Here is a 20,147-nt window from a genome sequence, read left to right on the forward strand (position 1 = left end):
GCTGAGGTTTCTCTGATGAATTTTGAACTTTGGATGATAAGTTAGTTTTCGACTTGAAGCCGTTAGAGTTCTTATACAGTTCCCTTCTCCCCGTTCGTACCTCTTGAATTGGCTGATAAACTGCAAATTTTCATTCCCCTTCCATACAAAGGCGATTAGTAATTATAATCGCCAATTTAACTCATCAGCTTCAGCAAAATCGATTCTCGATTTCAAAGCGTTGCAGAAGACTGCTAGTCATGCGTCGGAACAATGACATCTGATCCTGGCTTCTCGGTCTTTCTTCCGTGATACCCACCTCTTTGCCCAGTCCAAATGGCAACAGGGCTTCTGCTGTCAGATTACAAGGATGGTCAGTGAACAGTGATACACCTCACCTAGACCAATGTGAAGACACCTACTCTTCCTACGAGTCTCTCCCACATGTCACAGGCTCAACACAGAGTCTTCTCATCCTCGTCTTCTCCTCTAACGAGTGATGCTTTCGAGGCCACTGAGGTAAAAACTGAAGTTTGCACAAACAAATCACAGGTCTCCCAAAATGCCAGAGATAAGCCCCAGGATCTATGCCAGTCTGGACCTCAACATGTCGTCACAAACTTTTCGAAAAGTCCACTCCGTCTAGGTGCGGCGTTGAGAGCTTGTTTGTAAGCTGGTCTTGGCGGAATATGCATCCTGAATAGGCTTAGTGCTCGACGGTGACCCTTGACAGGATCATGCTTTGTCAAGAACAGGCACACAACTGTCCTTCAGCCAGGACGCCGTTGAAAGAAATTTGAAAGATGGGAAGAAATGATGATGCAGTCTCAAAGACATGGCGTTTGTCTGGGAATGAGCTTTCTTGTGTTCTGGTGTAAAGGGAGGTGCTTGCATATCTGGATGCCTCCCGGAGTAGACGTATTGACTTCTTTATCATCTTGGCTCAGTTCATCAGCTAGGTAGGCTAGGCCAATGGCAATAATGGGTCAAGACTGGAGACCTTCCCAGGTTTTCCCCTCTCAAGGATCTGCGGAGGCCCTGCAGGGTTCCAACCCGGCCGGGCTGATGAATGCTTTCCCTCCGACGTGGCGCAAGACTAAGGAGGCGTTTTAAGTCCTAGTGGCATTTATAAACTTCAACTCCTTTGTTACATCGTTCAGAATGTAGCAAAAGTTCAGGGCCAGTCTCCGAAGCACAAAGATCAGCACGAATTCAGTTACCTGTTGTGAGCAACCTGACTGTGCTGCCGGCACAATGGCAGCCACCAGTGATACACCGCCAGATGGAGGCTTGAAGGCCTGGCTATCTGGTAAGCTCTCCGAGAAATATCATTGGCCTCGATGCTGATCCCGTCAATTTAGTACTGGCCGGCTTCTTCGTCATCCTAGAGTGAAACGAATGGTGTTGCGTTTTGGTGATTCCAGTTCGAGTGGTTGCTAAGTGATTCTGCTGAAAGCCCGCCATATTCTCCAAGGGTCAGGACCGACATTCCCGCGCGGATTCCGATTCCGTCAATGTACGGGGTTTGGGAGAGGCTGTTGTAGACATGGTAGAGCTTGATATCGTCAAGGTCTGAATGATTTTTGCCTCCATAAAAATAGGGATCAACAGACCAGACAACATGACCACCAGAAGAGATGGCGAGACCGCTCATCAACGATGGCAGGTCGTCGGCGCCCATGATTGATGAATGGAGATGGTTATTCAGAGAGCGGCTGAAGGAGAAGCTAGAGGTCTGACATAGGATGGCCCAGCTAGTCAAGTGAGGGGATGTTCCATAGGTGTCCGTATACCACTATACTCCACCATGCCAAAGGCCAGTCCGTCGGTCGTATGCCACCCTAAGACACTGTATCGTGATGGTATTGTCTCTTGGTTGGTATTTGGGATAGATTGCAAAAAAAAAGTTGAGTGTTATAATCCCTGGCGGTTCACATCTCCGGTCTATATTTTACTCTGTAAAGAGAGATACAGCTTGTGGAGCCGGAATATGGAAACTGGAGTGGATGATTATTGCTGGGCTTTGCTTGACTCGGGAACTTAACTAGAATAATATCATATATTAGGCTTTTCCTCCTTACTTATTAACTTCTTTTCGCCTAGTGAACTAAGCCGTAATAACCCGAGATAATATCAAGGATCTGATTAGGCACTCGATAAGGTAGTTTGCAAGTTTGGATGGGAAGGTTAGTTCGAGGGGACGGATGAGGTGTGGGGAGCCTAATACGCCTTCTCATGTGTTGATTCTTTGGGGGTTGTTTTAGGGGGTTTTTGGTTGATGGAAAATTGTGGGGATGGTGATAATTGTCGGGGTGATGGACTTGGTTGAGAGGACTTGAGGATTTTGCAAGGCGAGGGGGGTTTGACTGTCTGCATTAACGCGGTGGTGATCGGAAAGGGCCTTTTCTTTGGGAACAATGTGCTTTTAGATTGTTTAGTTGTCTATTTGGAATTCTGCGTACGGCCAGAATGAAACATTGGTGTTGAGATGAATAGAAGCTTGTACATAGAATTGAAGTCCCTGAATCAATGTATCAACTAGGCAGGTATCCAAGTACGTAAGTTAGATGACGGAAACTGTAGTATCAGGTTGTCGACTCATTAAATTCTGAATATTTCTAAATATCTTCACAATTCATTGACTGCTTTGAGCCTCGTTCATTTGATGTTACTCCCTCGTAAGACCACCAACAGACACTTGAAATGGACCTTATATCTGCTGACAGGTCGGTATGCATTTTATAGGAGAAGATTATTAGGCTAGCTACCGGGGATAAAAAAGCAATTGATCATCACCGTCCCATTAACGTGTAGTATTACCATGTTGGCATCAGATTAATGGATCTATTCCGAGTCACCATGGGAAAATACAGCCACGGTTTCTTGTTTCCTCCCCCAGTTATCACCGATGCAGTGCATCTTGCCTCATATTTTCTTTTGTTCCACGGTAACAAAACCAGCTGCAGCCCTGTTGCCAGTATGTAAGCTGACCAAGTAATCCATCAACAGCGGCTTTCTTGTCAATCTCAATGGTGAAAGAAATAAACCTAATTATAAAGTACCAACAATGACATCAAATTGCCAGGCGGGCGATGACTCTTTCCCTGAAGATGATAGAAAGTACCTATGGATCACACGACGGCAGTAGTTGCCTGGATAGTCGTTCCTTCCACCTGCAGAAATTTCTTCGAGCACGAGCTGATTTAATGTTGTTCCTGATCCGACAGCGGCCTCAACTTTTCACCACCATCCTAGTTTCCACCAATCAGTCGTCTTTCCACGCTTGATATCGAGGCTATCTCCAACTCCCCCGGCCAGCAATACCTTTGTCGACATTCGTTTACTCTGTTGGTCCTGGCCGCATTGCCACCACATCGGTCCGATGCGGTTTTTTTGCTCCTGCCTTCTTCCGACAGTGGCGACGTGTTATTCTCTATCTCTTGCGTTCAAGCTGGCAAGACAATAGTCTCAATGCTAGGCAATCATCCGGAATTTGGAAGTCATTTTTGTTCCCGGTTGTCAGTTGCTTTGCCTGCCGCCGGCAGCCTCGGAAGGAGATATCGCTTGTCGGATGGGTAAAGCAGAGCACCATAGCTGGGCAACCAAAACGTCTTATCTCGGCCTCGAAAGGGTTTGTCCCGCTAACACCGGACTAGAATCGATGCTTGGCATCCCGGCGGATTGCCACACTCCCGGCAGTCTCAATGGCAGGCTTGGCCGCTCCGCACAAAACTTCCGAATCCGTGACGGCCTGCTTGGCGTACCGATAACCTGGCAGGAAAATCAATTGGTCATAGCTTTTGCTGGGGCTCCGACCTCTCTTACCGCTCAAAACCTCCAATCGCTCCAATGGGAGCCTTATCAATCGTCCCCCAGGTGCGGGATGCGCGAACCCCAAAACTGACAGCGCGCATCTTCCATCCCTGGCCCAACTCCGCATTCCAGGTCCCAAGGGCAACTTTGATCTGGTTCGCTGAAGATTTCAGGACGTTCCGATATCTTGAACACCTCCGCAGCCAAGCGGGCCGGACGACGACAAGCCTCTCACTACCGTCCACATGGTACAGCTCGTCGCGTCAGTCAAAGCTCCTCCGGAACGAGATACCGAAGATGGTCGTTACTGTCTCAACTGCGAGTTCTGCCCTGTGTTGGTTCTGCTGGGCTGCATACCGCGGATACCAGGAGCTGGAACACATCATCACCTATGCCCAACATGACTGAACAAGGGAGATTGATTGGTAAAAGGGCGATATGCTGCCAGAAGAAGCTGTCACCTTGAATTCAATATTCCTACCTGCGTTTCTCCGCATGGCGGGGTAGCATTGCAGCTCCCCGCTGGCATGCAGCCATTGTCGTCGACATGCACATATCAAGCACACCATGTGCCAAGCCCTGTAGTCTCAACACGGAGAACTTCAACTTCGGTCTTATCTCAGACTACCAATGTGTGATCCCGAGATCTCGGGATCACGGAACAGCGAGTTGTTTATCTGGAATGATAGCAAACATGCAGTCTCACCTGCAGTTCGCGCAGGTATAAGACATGAGTGTCTCGCCCTCGACAAGACACCACCTTTTCTCATCACCTCACTCACCCCTTCATCCCATCTGCATCTTCCTTTGAGTTCGAGTCTTCTCACGAACCCAAATACCTTCGAGATGCTCGCCGAGTCTCTGGTGGCGGCCCTCTTGGCCATCGCCCCCGTCTCTGCTCGTCCGGAACCCGACCTCTGGCGCCGCGCTGTGAGCGCTGCTGACGTTCGCACCTGCGCCCTCACCGACGAAGCTCCTCACGTCAAGGCTCCCAAGGCTAACGCCTGGGCTCCCATCTCTCCTCAGGATGTCAAGGATGTCTGGAAGTTTGTCCACGCTCCTGAGCGCGCCCTCAACCTCACGAACCCTGCCAACGCCACCCTGACCGACAACTACGTCTTCCTCGTCGATACCTTGTACCTTAACAAGACCCAGGTCCTCAGCTACATCGACGGCGATGCAGCTCAGCCTCCCAAGTATGCACGTGTCGTCATCTTCGAGGGCGGCAAGGAGGAGCCTGTCTCTCAGGAGTACATGGTTGGCCCCCTTCCTGTTGGTGCTGAGACCACCATCGCCCCTTACGACTACCCCTTCAACGGCGGCCTTGGTGGCAAGATCCCCTACGATGGTCGCTACATGGATGGCAAGCGCACCGCTGGCTATCAGCCTCTCCTCAAGCAGGCCATGACTGATGTCGCCGACATCACCAAGGCTCTCTTCAATGGTACTTACTACGGTGCCAGCGACCCCCGCACGGACATTGTCGCTGCCAACACTGGTCCCCACTCTCTCGATGGCTCCCAGTCCTGGATCACCATCATGTTCAGATACCCTGGTGCCGCCAGCTACGTCACTCCCATTGACTTCTACATTATTCTCGACATCACCGGCACCGACATCTCCAAGTACACCCTCCGCGGCTATGTCACCAACACCAAGTTCTTCAAGACTGCCGATGACCTCCGCAAGGCCTTCGAGGCTGGCGAGATCATCAGCGAGTTCCCCCAGACCCGTGACCAGGAGTGGGCCCTTCTCAAGGCTGTCCCTGAGATGGGTGTCCGTGACCTTGACGACCGCATTGCTCCCCAGAGCATTGAGATTGGTGGCAAGCGCTACAAGCTCGACCGCGAGAACCAGTATGTTGAGTTCATGGGCTGGTCTTTCTACATGTCCTTCACTCGCATCCTCGGTCTCATGTTCTACGACATCAAGTTCAAGGGTGAGCGCATCATCTACGAGCTCTCTCTCCAGGAGGCTGCTGCTCAGTATGCTGGCAACCAGCCCAAGGCTGCCAACACTGTCTACCACGACACTTACTTCTCCATCGGTTCCACCTCTGCCACCCTCATCGAGGGGTTCGACTGCCCCTTCGGTGCCACCATGCTGAACGTCACCTACCCCGCCAACGATGTCACCGATGTCCACCCCCAGGGTATCTGCCTCTTCGAGTCTGACTCCGGATATCCCGTTGCCCGTCACAGATATGGCAGCGGTGGCAACCCCAACGGTTTCTCCAACATTGCCGCCGTCAAGAGCTCTGCTCTCCATGCCCGCACCATTGCCACTATTGGTAATTACGACTACCTCTTCGACTATGCTTTCCACGTTGACGGCTCCATCGAGATTGAGGTCCGCGCTTCCGGCTATCTCCAGTCTTCCCCCTACTACAAGGACCAGACCAACTTTGGCGCTCGTGTCGGCCTTGGCACCCAGGGTTCTTTCCACGACCACATTCTCTCCTGGAAGGCCGATTTCGATATCATCTCCACCAAGAACTCCCTCCAGCGCACCGATCTCATCGTCGTCAACCAGACCCAGCCCTGGTTCCCCGAGCTCGGCGAGTTCGAGCAGATGGAGCTCAAGGCCTACAACATGGAGAAGGAGCAGCAGTTCAACTGGGCCCAGAACGGCCAGAGCATGTTCTGCGTCGTCAACGACGAGGAGAAGAACTCCTGGGGTGTCTCCCGCGGTTACCGCCTCGTGCCCGGCCGCAGCAACGTCCACCTCAGCACCCTCAACTCCCCCTTCTCCAAGCACTCCTCCCACATCCTCAAGTCTCACCTCGCCGTCACCCAGCACCACGACAACGAGCCTTATGGCAACTCGTGGCAGAACGTTAACCTGCCCCTCAAGCCTCAGCAGGACTTTTCCAAGCTCTTCAACGACGAGAGCGTCGATGGTGAGGACATTGTTGTCTGGTTCAACCTCGGCATGCACCACTACACCCGCTCTGAGGATATCCCCGTCACCCTCTACTCCGAGGCCGTCTCCAGCATCGTGTTCGCTCCCCAGAACTTCCACGACCGCGCCCAGGAGGGTGATCTCCAGAACAGACGCTGGATCACCTCCAACGCTACCACTGGTGAGATCACCTATGAGGACCAGGGTCTTCAGCTCCCCACTTGCAAGGTTGCCCTCGAGGAGCCCGCTACCAAGATTCTTCCTTGGCTCAAGATCTAGGGGTGGTTTACGATCTGAATGAAGAACACAGGAGTTGAGGGGAAGAAGAGGAAGATTTCTTTGGTTATGATTTTCGATGAAACGACACGATCTTTACTTAATAGTTTGCATGCCTTATGACGGACACACACATATTGGGAATACTGGAACTAGTTGGGAACGCATACAACAGTTGATGACGCTGGGGCTCATACCACTCACTTCATGATAGATAATTACGACGATGTACATAGATGCATAGACTATAGACTTTGGGGAGACAAGTTGATGGGGAGATGGAGGAGGGTAGAAGGAAGAAAAGGTTGTTAATATTGGGCTTTTACGCAGAACTTCTGGGGAGAGGGACACTGTGGATATGAGAATAAGAAGTATATAATTGCCATTCATCATTTGGCACGCATAAACCTTTGTACCGGAGTTTACGGAGGTCCACGAGAATTTGTGGATGCTTCCAATTTCCTGATCGCGAGATGTGACGAACCCCTATCCAGAACCTCTGGAAGGGATACTGGTTGAAGGCACTTCTGAACAATCCTGGTTCGGTATAGCTAAACAGTGTACAACAAATAGCTTGTCTCAATCACAATAGCTAAAATACTAACGATTGTAACTTATAATTGTATATCACGGAATTATTTATCTACACCAGCCAGTTCCTCTGTATATATAGACCTAGGCCTCCAAGTACCTCCGTACCTAGATTTATTTATTATTTCTTAGATCCTTTTGGATCTAGCTTCCAATCCCTAGATCCCCTGGCCCGTGTTATTCCCTGCTCCATAGGCCCCACTTATCCGTCGCTCCATTCTCACTGGGGTCCTGGCGACCCTGCTTCTTCTAAACCGTGACACGAGACAAGCAAAATCCGAGCCCACCTTTTTGGTTTCCTCTTGTAAATGCCAAGAGGCCGCACTTAAGTCTAGCGTTATGGAGTATGCCAAGCACAACAGCTACGGTCAACCCCAGTTAACAGCGACGATCAATAGGCACAGTTGCGCGAGCCGTTCAGAGGATCCAGGCACGCCAGGGCACCCGAGTTGATAGCTGTCACAAGCCGTGGTGTGAGAGCTGTTGAGAAGGCGTAGGGCAGGTAGGCTGATAGGTGTAGGTGCCGTCGTAGGTGCCAGTGAGAGTGCCAGTAAAGCCCTGGGCACCTTGATAGGCAGGTGCGTAGTGCGTTAGTTGGCAAGCAGATAGGTTGATTGCCCTGTTGAACTGGGCCACTGGGCAGCTCGGATGTATGCCTTGTCCCACAGGCCCTCACCCCAGCGCCCGGCCTACAGCCTCCTCCCTTCTGCAAACCCCGTGGCGTCATAGTACAAGCAGCTTAGTAAACTCGTCTAAATACTGCAAAGATGTAGCCAGAGTCCTCAGAGATGAATTAGGCGTCATCTACGTCGGGCTCCCTGAATTCCACGAAACGTATTTCGGACGGGTGCCAGATCTTAAGGCAGCATCCGAGGCAAGTCTTCAAGAAGTGTAAGGAGGGTGTTGTACGGCTGCGAGGATTTGTAATAGTTGATGATATTGTCAAGTGCTCAAACAAACAGCTCCGGAGAGCAAAAAACCTATCCTTATCCTTTCCCAAATATGTGGGCCCAGGGCCGAGGCCTTGGAGCAACCTGACTGCCCAATCCCACAGGAGTATTACTTCTCACAGAGGGTGACGAACGACATTTTAGTAATGGGTGGAGCGGATGGCGGAGGGATATAAACCAGGACGACGTTTTAAGCTGGTTTGCAGAGCTAAGCGAGAAAGCTGGCGACGCTCGCAGGAGATTACATGTCTATCCCGACACATCGATGAAGGCCATTAGCACAACCCGACAAGCCAATTCCGGGCTCCACTGCGATACGCAAGTTAGACGTCGGCTTCGTGGATGACCCAAAGGCCGGGAAGGACTCACAATGCCACTAGGTACAAATCCTGGTATCAGGCGAGCTGAAAAGCAACCCAGACGCCGATATAGCGGCGCAGGCGTGGCAAGGTCTATACACCTTGCCACGTATACGAGGGAAGCCTTCGCTGCTCAAGACAGCGGTCGTTTTATTTTAGGTTTTACTATTTGCGGATCTTTTATGAGGATATGGGAGTTTGATCGGCTTGGCGCTAGTGTATCGGAGAGGTTCAATATTAACGAAGATGGGTGGCGCTTTGTATTTACGGTCCTCGGGTTTCTCTGAATGAATAAAGAGGAGCTTGGCTTCGATCTAACATTTATAACGGCTAACGGCCAGCGATTTATCGAGATCGAGCGGAACGGCTCGAAGGAACGGCTCATCGTTGATAAGTTGATGCAACGAGCACGTTAGGTTGCCGGTCAGGCTACAACATGCTGGAAAGCTCATGCCCAAGGGCAGCCATATATACCGCTCGTCATTAAAGATTCATGGCAGTATCTGGAACGCGGTGAGGAAGGTGACTTATGACGCGGGGCGACCAGTCAAAACGTCATCAACGTTGCGAGGTATTATTACCACGAAACGGTGAAGATATGTGGAACGGATGACGACGCCCGAAATAACGTCCGAGGAGGACTAGACTTCACCAGCGCCAAGACTTACCAGCCGAAACAGTCAGCCCCCCGGGCCTCAGTTTTGCGAAAACTCCGCAGCAGCAGCGTGGCTGCTGGTAAGAAATGATCGTCCAGTGAAGCCGGCGCCCCTCTGCCACACAGCAAGCGGTCTTGCTCGGCATCTCAAGCTAGCGGTAATCTGTCAAATCGGTGCATCGTGGTGTCATTGTTCGCGACTATGGAACTCCTATCTACAGGACTAACTCCCGAAGGTCTCTGCTTGCCGCGCTTGAAGGCTGCATTGAAGGGCACGAATCACTACATAAGGCCGGCATCCTACACAGAGACATCTCTATCAATAACTCCTGATCAACCAGGACATCGATAATCCCTCCTGGCCTTTATTTTTAATTTACCTGGATCTTGCCATTAAAGGGGAACGAGAGGGTGCGTCCGGTGCCAATACGAAGACAAGCACGAAGGCATTCATGGCAATCGGGGCACCTCTAGGCGAGCAGCGTTCTTTCATGCACGATCTTGAGTCATTCTTTTGGGTGTTGTGGTTGATATGCATTCACCATGAAGGGCCGCACGAGCATAGAGTTATCGCATGGTTCGACTCATGGAATTACATAGACATAGAGGGGTTAGCGATTCAGAAGACAGGGCTAGTAAGCCACGAGGGGGACTTCCTCAGGATTGCTAACGAGTATTTTACTACTTATTATCAGCCACTGATACGTTGGGTCGACCGGTTACGGAAAGTTGTCTTTCCAAATCGTGGAAGGTGGGAGAGAGAGGACACAGGGCCATATTTTCAGATGCGGCAGATCCTTCAAGAAGCCCAAATGGATCCGGCTATCTATGCAAGAGCCAAGCAACCTGGTATTTGTATAACTACATTGCTTTATTGTCTGCTCGTTTCAGTCGATCCCCTATAACATAGAGTTAGGATGTATCCAAATAAAGGCGAGCCAAACCATCTCGTAGACGAGGCCTACATCTGCCATTACTATTTGTATTTCGGTGCACCTTTGAGTATCATATATATCGCTGGGTGAGGTAATCGAGTGAGTTTCATTTGCTGCAGCTAGTGTCCCTTATTTCCTCTTTGAACGAGTAACGGCGCTTCATGTCACTGTCAACCTCGCTGCATTTTTAGCCTGGATGCTCCCGTCATTGGGTATGACATCGTCTGGGAAATTTGGCAATGACAAAAAGGCGATGAGTAAGGCACAAAAGACCCTGGATCCCTACTCTTACTGCCTTGCCTACCTAAACATGTTGATCGAAGAATCAGGTAAACTGCTCAATTATATGGCAGGCTTTCTGGCTATGAACCTAAACAGCCGCAAGCTCTAACGTTTCCGCTTACGCCCGATATAAGATTGTGCCCATATCTTTCTTTTGAGGCTCAAGTGCTGAGCCGTAATATCCCAGTCGAGTTAAAAACACATGCTCTGGTGACACTTTTGCTTGCTCAGAATAGACCCCTGGCTACATATTACCATGATAGAGAATATTGCCACTTTTATACTTTTGCACTATTCTAGCAGCTAGTCTAAACCAGAACTTGCAGAAATTTACCTTGCAAGATCTAGCTGCCATTAAAAATGAAGCTATTCCCACCATGAAGACCAACCCCCAAATACGAAGTTTACCCGAGTGATGCTCCAACCCTGTAGATACCATTAATCAGCTCTGCCTTCTTCAGTCTCCTAGGCAAAGCATTGTCTTCGAGGAAAATAAGCCTCAAGAATATGAGAATATACACATCAGAGCTGGGTTAGACAAAGACAGATGTAAATGAGGGATGTGCCCAAGTAGTGCTCTAATAACGTGGGCGGAATGATCTTGTCTCCAACGTGCCTGTTACATCCAATCAGCCGCTGTCATTATCCAAGCAGAAAAGTGAGGCAAACAATCTCGTCCCTCACATCTTTGCATGTCATCCCTGTCTGCACGACCTGCAGGTTATTACACATTGCGGGAGCGTAAACCAATCAACTATAGTATACTAGAGCCGTGGCCAGCCTTTTTTTTCTGTGAAAACGAAAGAGACAAAAGAGCCGCATTGCGCCCCCGATAGTAGTGCTGAGCCGTAATGCGTTATGCCCATGTTCAAGTGGGATAAATTTGAGAACGAAAAATGGCCAGTTCAGAAGGTCATTGGGTACAGCCGATCATTACACAAGCCAGGCCAGTCAGGATGATTTCTAATATTGGACCATCGGTCGCTTCCGATTGGCCAACAAATCCCCTGCTGATTCAAGAACCTAGTGAAGAACCAAGAGAGAGCAGCTTCACATTCCTGCTTCTCTTAATGGCTTAGCATGCATCTAGCAGTCATCCTGTTCACAAAATAAATAACACCCGAGTAGGTTTACCCATATAATATTATTATAAACCTTACCTTAAAAGATAATCAGTATTCTTTAAAGATAGTTAATAAATCTCTGATGATAATTAAAAGGCGTCCAGAGATATTGAGAAGGCCTATTAATCTTGCTCTTCAGGTATAGTTTACAACCTATATGGGCTAACTTACTCTGAGTGTCTCAATTTTCTTTTAGAGAGAGTGACAGTGCATCATGCCGTAACACGTAACCAGAAACTAATCTATCAGCCGTGTTTTTTGATTAGAGCAAATCCCAAGTCGACGTCACCATGCAGGAACGTGAGGAATTGTCTCTCACCCAGAGCATTGTGGCCAATAAACATTGACATGCTAGAGCCTAGGCCTGTTTTTCCATTTCAAATCTTCCAAGCGCAGTCTCACCGTTTTGCGGGCTGAGCCATAATATCCATATGCGGGTGGGCTTGATTCACAAACAGTAAAACTCCCCATCGGTGCAATATGAAGAGGCACAAGCGGGAGTCACCAGAGATAGCAGCTGCCGTAGCCTTGAGATGTTCCTAAATAGTTGATAAATTACTTGAAAATAGGTATCCCTGCCCGGGTCGTCGAGAACAATATCAAGAATGTCCAATAATCAGTTTACTGAATGAACTACGTTTAACTTGGGCTTTCATGTTGTGGTCAGGCTTGAATGGCGCTTCCAAATTGATCTTCCCACAAGGTGAGCGGGCCAAGTTAAGAAGAGAGAGGTGAGCACTCAGGGTGTCTGCATCTACTTCGAAGTGATTGGCCAGTGAAAATAACGGCTCAGCTAACATAGGGCTGAGACCACCGGATGAACGAACAAAACACACTGTGCATAAGTTGGCTGATATCTAACTGGCTATGTGCCCTGCACAATGTCCTCAAAACAGACCTCCGCTCGATGGCACGAAGGGACTGCATCGGTTGATGCCTGAGCCGAAGTGAGTCTTGGCCAATTAGCAGCGACAAGTCTTATGACTCCGCCACTTTTCGTTTCAGTGTTCATGCAATGTGACTGCCGTTGCTGAGCCGTATTCCCCCCTCAAAATGATGGAGTTCTACGAAGAAAGAACCCTAAGCTCAAGGTAGGTAGATGACTGCCACCACTCTTTAAACCAAGTTCGATAAAGCCTTCCATGACATCAGCTTCCCTCTGAAGCTTCCATCCATCATTTCCGAAACGGTCTCAATTATTAGAACACGGTCAGCTTGAATGATGCAAGCAGTACTTCAAAATATTGCAACCACAAAATGTACCTTCTTCCCCTTAAGCAACGATTTGAAGACTAACAGGTGCCGGCTACCAACGTGACTCAACATGCAGCGGGCAAAATTTACGGCTCAGCCGTGCAGGGTTATGCCAAATTCGAATTGAGTTGAAAAGAAAAGTATCCCTTCCTCTGATCTTTTTGTACTTTCATTGGTTAAGCGGTATAGGACGCAGTTTCATACGAAACACACCGCCATCACTGCAGGTTTAACTACCCAATGAAAAGCAAGGGATTTCACTATTTCCGACTTCGAGAGCTCCAAACTTTGAGGGTCGCTGAGCTGTAGTCTTCTGGTAATGCGGTACTCTAAACCCTTGGAATAGACGATGTTAACATATGGCCAAGTGCCATCACTTACCCTGATTTGAAAGGTGATAGCGAATTGATCAGAACCATGCTTCACTGAACTGCTAGAAGTTGGGGGGACAGAACTGACAGGCTCCGGACTTGGAAGATAGCCGAGGCAGATTCTTCACCCTAAGCACTATGATTCTAACCTCTTCAAATGTCCCAGGCTCAGCTGCAAATTCTTCACGAACGGGTTTGCAACCGCTGAGCAACGGCACCAACACCTTGGAAAGCACCAGAGGCCTTTTCGATGTGCCATTGATGGTTGTTTGAGTGGAACCACCGGTATGGCGTCGGAGAAAGAGCTACAAAAGCACATGAAGGAATCTCATGGCGGGTATCAGTCTCACGACGAGTTTCCAGACAACGATGAAGTATATCGGAGTCTTTAACCACAGTTATCCATAGCCAACTCCGGCAATCAGACAGGTTTCGTAATTCAAGAGCCTACCGTGGCGGAAACGACAACACCTGAAGCACCTGAAGCCCAAGACCCAGCATCTGATAATGTCGCCCGCGAAGTGATTGAACATCAACGGCAGCAGAGTAATAAAAGACAAAAGAGGGAGTATATATGCTGGTGTTGCAGCAAAGTCTATAACCGTAAATTCAACCTCGACTCACATCTTTTAACTCATAGCGAGGACCGGCCTTGGAAGTGCCACCTCTGCACCAAAGCCTTTGCGCGGGAAAGCGACTTGAAGAGACATCGGGAAGGCCATGATGAAGGGAGCCATTTTCCGTGTCAAGGGTGTGGCAAGAAGTTTGCACGTCGGGATACATTGGCGAATCACCACAAGTCAAAGTTGGTGAAAAGGTGCTTGTCAGCCTTGAATTTGCAAAACCATGCTGAAGAGTCAACTCCATCGGCGTAGAACTCCCAGCACGCAAACTGTATAAAATGTACCGCGGCTACCTCAATCAGAGGCATGGCCGTAGGATCGTATTCCTAGTTCGCCATGTCAATATTAAGCTGATCCCTTACCAAATAACATCGGCATAACCCGAATTCATGATAAGCAGAATGGGTGTGTTCAGGTATCACTCGTAGCCCTCACAAACACCACGCACCAAAGGTCTGTTACTGCAATCCCAGCCCCATCCTCTGCAACATCCAGACGACGTTGCATCATATCACATGTTTCAAGCGCGTATCATGGAAGGAATTTTGCCTTCACCAAAAGTCCCTCGGTCAAAAAGGGGGAAGTTACGAAATGCCAAGCCGGCCACTCGACATATGCCGCTTATTAAGCTAACAGCTTGACGAACCAATCACGCAACAAATGACGTACGGTTGTATAGTGTAGCGGTTATCACTCCGGATTCTGATTCCGGCAACCCCGGTTCGAGTCCGGGTACGACCTCATCCTTTCCCCTATCTTTTGGGCCCAGATCGCCGGCGATTTTGACTTTTTTGATGCCGGCACCTTTGCCACAAAATATTTGAGACACCAAAGTAGGTTAACATACCTTAAAGGATAGTCATAGGTCTTTAAAGATAGTTTTAAAGGCTTCAAAGATAGTTAACAGACCTTAAAAGATCGTTTAAGGACCTATTATTGTACTTTTGAGGCAAAAGGTAGTTCACAGTACTGTGTGGGTTAACTTACTTTTGCTGTGTCAATTACTTTGTGGGCAGGGTGGCTGGGTAATACAATGGCTAGCATTTTCATCTTCGAGATGACTGCTATTTACATGCACCATGAAAAGTCTAATATCATCAGCATAATCAGCACCATTAGCATGAGACAATGTCGTGGTACCAGTGGAATTCCGTGTTTTCCTCCCACCCCCATTTTTCATGCATTTTTTAAAATAAAAAAGTCTAATAATCAAAAAGAAACCGCTTCAAACAAAAGAACATAAACATGATTTTCGCCAGAAAACCAACAACCCTGCCAGTGGTATCATATTTTCCTCATCCCAACATCCAACTCCCCCTTTCATTCCCCATCCCACAACCCCTTCTACCTGGCATGTGCATTCTGGTAAGTGATAATAGCAGTCTTGGTCTGCACAATACCGCCAGGGTTAATCGCCTTCTCGGACCCGCTCTCGCTCTTCCTGATCGGCTCCGAGGAAGCATAGTCATCGCCCGCCTCGACGGCGACGACGGTCTCGAGGGGGTACATGATGTCGTCGTCGAAGCGCTGGTACTTGTCGCGCTTTTGAGATTGGGACTGGTTGCCGCCGCCGCTGCCGCCAAAGGTGGGGGGGCCCCCGGACTTGGAGAGGCCGCTGTTGACGGGGTAGGCGGAGCGGCCGTTGGAGGAGCCGAGGAGGCGGGGGATGAAGTGGTTGAGGAAGGGCTTGATGGTGGGGAGTGTGCCGCAGATGACGGAGAGGTTGGCTTCGGCGAAACTGGGAAAGGGGGGTTAATTAGGGGAGGGGGATAGGGGGGAAGAGGGGAGGCTTACATCCAGAGGAGAACGGGACCACCGCCCCAGGATTGGTCAATGTCTCCCATGGAGACGATCAAAGCGTGGAGACGCATGATGGAGGTGAAAGACGTGCTGGATAATGGGTTAGGATGGCTCTTTTAGCTGAAGTGGAATGGCAAATAAGATGGCTTACATTCCACCGACGCTAAAGGCAGCAATCAGAGCGATCTTGTGCTTGAGAGGGACATGAAGCCTGACAACGATGGGAATTGGCACCGCCAGCACCATCAGATCGGTGATGGCACCGAGGATAGCCGTGGCCTGGTACAGAGCGGGCCGGTTGATGCACTCGCCGGGGATGCTGATGTCCCAAGCTGACTGGACGGGGTTGCAAGGGAAGATGGCGGCGAACATGATGGCGAACGATGAACCGACGACGATGAACATGACGACGTAAACGGTAATCTGGTACCACAACTGTGGCGCTAGCCTTCGATAGAGCAGCAAAAGTGCCAGCTTGGCGCCACATTGAACCGGGTTGTACAGAATCGGCAGGAGGTAGAGCGCTCTGAGGAACAGGAGGAACTTGGTGACGGGCATTTCCCACGAGTGTGTTCCCATGATTCCTCTCATAAAGTCCCCTTGATGGCTTGTGTTAGTGTGTGTGGAGATGAGTTTCTGGGTGTTGGGCAACATACGAACGATCATGGACTGCAGCGCGATGGAGCATCCCCAGGCAATGATCAGAGAGGCATCTTCGATCTGAAACCTCCTTCTGATGAATGCCTTAGTGTAGAGATGCTGCATCATGAACAGCAGAGCCAAGAAGTTACCAACTCCAAAGAGCCAGTAGGCCTCTGTCACGCTGTTGCGCTCTGGGTTCTCAAAGTCCACCACATAGCCCTCCGGTGGGGGCATGATCACCGGCACGCCATTGACAGTCGGGAGTTGCATAGCCATCTTGTCGTATTCGGCGCCGTCGACTGTCGAGAATCCGTAAGTGTGCCGTCGAGGCTGAAGAAGGGGACGGGTTGAGTTTGATGTTTTGTCTCTTGTTCACGCCCGCGCGCTTATTTATCCGATTCAACTGTCGAGCAACAGGAAGTGTCGAGAACAAAAGAAACAAAAAGGAGTGAAGCGAAGGAGACTCTGTGAAGGAACATTGGCATGTCACTCATGTCAATCCTACCGTGTCTATCTATGCCTGGCTGTGTCTGCTACCCTGTTCTTCTTCTGCGTGGCGGTTTGGGTGTCAGTTTGCGTGGGAACCGGGCATTGCCGATCAGCTTCATCACATAAACAGCCAATTTTGCCCGTCTTTCTTTCTCTTTCACCGACCTTGATGGCCAAAAAAACGGCAAAAATTTGTGCCGGCAGTTCATCAGCGCAGCATTTTGGAAAGCATTTGGTCTGGGTGGGAGAGTGGGAAGTAGTCAGTACAACGTCGCCAGGGTGGTCGTTGGGACTAAGAGGAGTCGAAACAAAAGACAAGGGGAGGAACATGGGATGTGTCAGGGAAGTTGATAGGTGCTGAATCTATAGATGAGGCTAGCCAGGCCAAGTCAAGTTAAGCGTGGCAGAAATATCCACAATAACGGCTGCCAGAATCCACTCTGCCCCCCTTCGCCTGCAACCTCTTGCAGCATTTCCTCAGGAAATCACCAACAAGTTCTTCATGCTTTGCTTCTTTGCTTCTTCATTGCCCCCCGTGTCCCTTCCGTGCTCCCTCACACGGTCCAGCCACTGCCTTCGTCTCGCGCCGCCCCGTGTCTGTGTGTCTGTCCGTTTCCCTTTCGTTGTATCAACGGCCACCCGTACCCCCACACGCTGTTACGTCCTTTCTACGCGATGTCTCCCGTCTCTCTTGACATCCGCCCAGAAGGACGTTGCCGACCAAACTTTTTCGGCTTACCGCCACTTGACGCAATGGAACGGAGGCGTGTCATTGCAGGAAGCTGTCACCTTCTGCCACGACGTCCAAGACCGACGTCGGTAGAAAGCTGCCGACACGAAACCACAGACGGCGATCATTAACCTGCTCGCCTTCAATTACCGGTGGAGGGTTGCATATTCTCCGTTTCCCCCCGCACATAATGCCCTCTTCCTCCAATCACCACGTGGTGTTCTTGCAGGCACCGGACGATGTCGACACTTTCAACTCTTCCTGCAGCTCTCGCTTGGCCACCCGCAAGAATGGGACGACGTGTTTGGGATGACCCAGCACGCCCAGGTCTTGGGAGATGCTTTCTGTTGCTGTCCCCAGTCTCCGGGGAGTTTTGCCGTCGACGTACCTTGCATCAATAGCCAAACCTCGGGCTTGAACCGAAACCCGGTAGCGAAACAAACCCCCTACATAAATGACTTGGCCCACTGTTGAGGGAGGGATGAGCATCCTGCACTACCAACACACTCGTTTTTATTGCCCCGTGGGCCATTACACTCCTTCAAGATGCACTTCACTCACCTTCTACTTTCATTCTGCTCCGTAGCATCAACCATGGCCGCCATCACCCCAAGACAGATCCCCTCCAAGGCCAAGTGCCTCCTCGACGCTGGACTCGGCGAGGCAGTTCTGGTTCGTGGAGATCCCCAATATGCTGAACGCGAGGCTTCATATTGGTCCAACAGCGCAAGGCTGAGTCCAGCTGCGATCCTCCGACCTCGCAATACCAAGGAGGTGGCCCTTGCCGTCAAGGCTCTTGCTGCCGCCAAACAGCCATTTGCCGTCCGTTCCGGTGGTCACACCAACTGGGCTGGCTCCAACAACATTGCCGGCGGCATCACCATCGATCTTGGCTTCTTCAACACCACCACCTACAATGCTGCTACCGAGACTGCCGATATCGGCCCTGGCTCCCGCTGGCGGGATGTCTACTCGGAGCTGATCAAGCACAAGCGTGCCGTTGCCGGTGGCCGTGAGGGCAATGTTGGTGTCGCCGGTCTTTTGCTCGGCGGCGGTAACACCTTCTTCACTGCCCGCCGTGGCTTCGCCTGCGATAACGTCGTCGCCTATGAGGTCGTCCTTGCCGACGGCCGCATTGTTACCGCCAGCAAGACCAGCTACCCCGACCTCTTTGTTGCCCTCAAGGGCGGCTCCAACAACTTCGGCATCGTCACCAAGTTCACCATGACCGCCATCCCATCCGACAAGGTGTGGGGCGGCATGGCCTTCCTTCCCAAGGACATTGCTCCCCAGGCCGTTGACGCCGTTGTTTCCTTCACCAACAACGTTGCCAATGACCCCGATAGCAACCTCGTCGCCATGTTCACCCACATGCCCGACTTCAAGGACATTGTTGTTGCTACTCTCTACGCCAACATGGCCGGTGTCGAAAAGCCTGCTGCTTACAAGGAGTGGCTTGCTCTTCCCGAGATCATGAACACGGTCAAGAACACCACCATCGCTGAGATGGCATTCGAGTACAACATCCCCGCCAACCTCCACGACATCTGGTTCACCCTCTCCCTCAAGAACGATGCTCGCATCCTCAACAAGGCTGCCGAGCTCCACGTCAAGCTCGTTGAGGACCTCAAAGCTTTTATCCCTGAGCAGACCTTCACCACCCAGTGTCTCTTCCAGCCCCTCCCCACTGTCTTTGGCAAGAACTCGGTTGCTGCCGGTGGCAACATCATGGGTGTTGAGCGCCAAAAGTCTAACGGCGTTCTGTTCCTTGCTACCGCCATGGTCCAGACCCCTGAGCAGGAGAAGAAGGCTTACCCTCTTGTCAAGACGTGGGTTGAGGAGGTCAAGAAGTTTGCCGCTACCATTGATGGCGGTCTTCAGGAGTGGACCTATCTCAACTATGCAGATAAGAGCCAGAACCCTCTCAAGAGTTACGGCCCTGAGAACATCCGCAAGCTGAAGGCTACTGCTGCCAAGTATGATCCTCAGGGTGTTTTCCAGAAGTTGGTGCCTGGTGGGTTCAAGGTTTCTAACCTTTAACACATGGACACCGTTGTGTGGGAGAGCGTGACAACACTAATGGACGATAGATGGGTGAATGGTCGCTGGGATATACGAGCATACGGGTATTGACTGGATAGGGATGATAATTGGGGGAAGGGGGCTTAGCATGGGGGCTTTCAGGAGCGTGTTGTATTTTTGTTTTGTTTGCTTTGCATTTGCTTTGTCATAGCTGTTTTGGTTTGCATTCTGAGCATTAGTTTACCTTTATTATTGTAAAATCGAGACGGGCTCACTGAGTTCTTGATACCCCTCACATCTTGTCCAATGTCACTTGCATTCCTCCGTCTCACATGATGTCTTCCTCTGCGG

General features: G+C 50.3%; 4 protein-coding genes and 1 non-coding gene across 5 annotated transcripts; 4 read left to right on the top strand and 1 right to left on the bottom strand.

Moving 5' to 3' along the window:
• Window positions 1-4,638: 4,638 nt before the first annotated feature.
• QC761_507980 (uncharacterized protein) lies at window positions 4,639-6,972 on the top strand (the record flags this gene model as incomplete). The annotated part of the gene is made up of 1 exon (XM_062880009.1): window positions 4,639-6,972. One exon carries the CDS (start codon window positions 4,639-4,641, stop codon window positions 6,970-6,972), a length of 2,334 nt encoding a protein of 777 aa, XP_062731327.1.
• Window positions 6,973-10,098: 3,126 nt separating this feature from the next.
• On the top strand, window positions 10,099-10,194 carry QC761_0083660 (uncharacterized protein; the record flags this gene model as incomplete). The annotated part of the gene is made up of 1 exon (XM_062872885.1): window positions 10,099-10,194. The coding sequence occupies one exon, from the start codon at window positions 10,099-10,101 to the stop codon at window positions 10,192-10,194; it is 96 nt and encodes a 31-aa protein (XP_062731328.1).
• Window positions 10,195-14,782: 4,588 nt separating this feature from the next.
• Window positions 14,783-14,854, top strand: QC761_0083670. The gene has a single exon. It is a non-coding gene; the product is annotated as a tRNA-Gln (tRNA).
• Window positions 14,855-15,220: 366 nt separating this feature from the next.
• Window positions 15,221-17,143, bottom strand: QC761_508010 (uncharacterized protein). Its single transcript, XM_062880010.1, has 4 exons — window positions 16,570-17,143; window positions 16,065-16,512; window positions 15,908-16,003; window positions 15,221-15,851 (listed from the first exon to the last, which is right to left on the bottom strand). Exons 1-4 carry the CDS (start codon window positions 16,829-16,831, stop codon window positions 15,458-15,460), a joined length of 1,200 nt encoding a protein of 399 aa, XP_062731329.1. The 5' UTR covers window positions 16,832-17,143; the 3' UTR covers window positions 15,221-15,457.
• A 1,177-nt stretch (window positions 17,144-18,320) lies between these two features.
• QC761_508020 (uncharacterized protein) lies at window positions 18,321-19,814 on the top strand (the record flags this gene model as incomplete). Its single annotated transcript, XM_062880011.1, has 1 exon — window positions 18,321-19,814. One exon carries the CDS (start codon window positions 18,321-18,323, stop codon window positions 19,812-19,814), a length of 1,494 nt encoding a protein of 497 aa, XP_062731330.1.
• Window positions 19,815-20,147: the final 333 nt, after the last annotated feature.

The sequence above is a fragment of the Podospora bellae-mahoneyi genome, chromosome 5 (genome assembly GCF_035222275.1).
Source record: "Podospora bellae-mahoneyi strain CBS 112042 chromosome 5, whole genome shotgun sequence".
Lineage (NCBI taxonomy): Eukaryota > Fungi > Ascomycota > Sordariomycetes > Sordariales > Podosporaceae > Podospora > Podospora bellae-mahoneyi.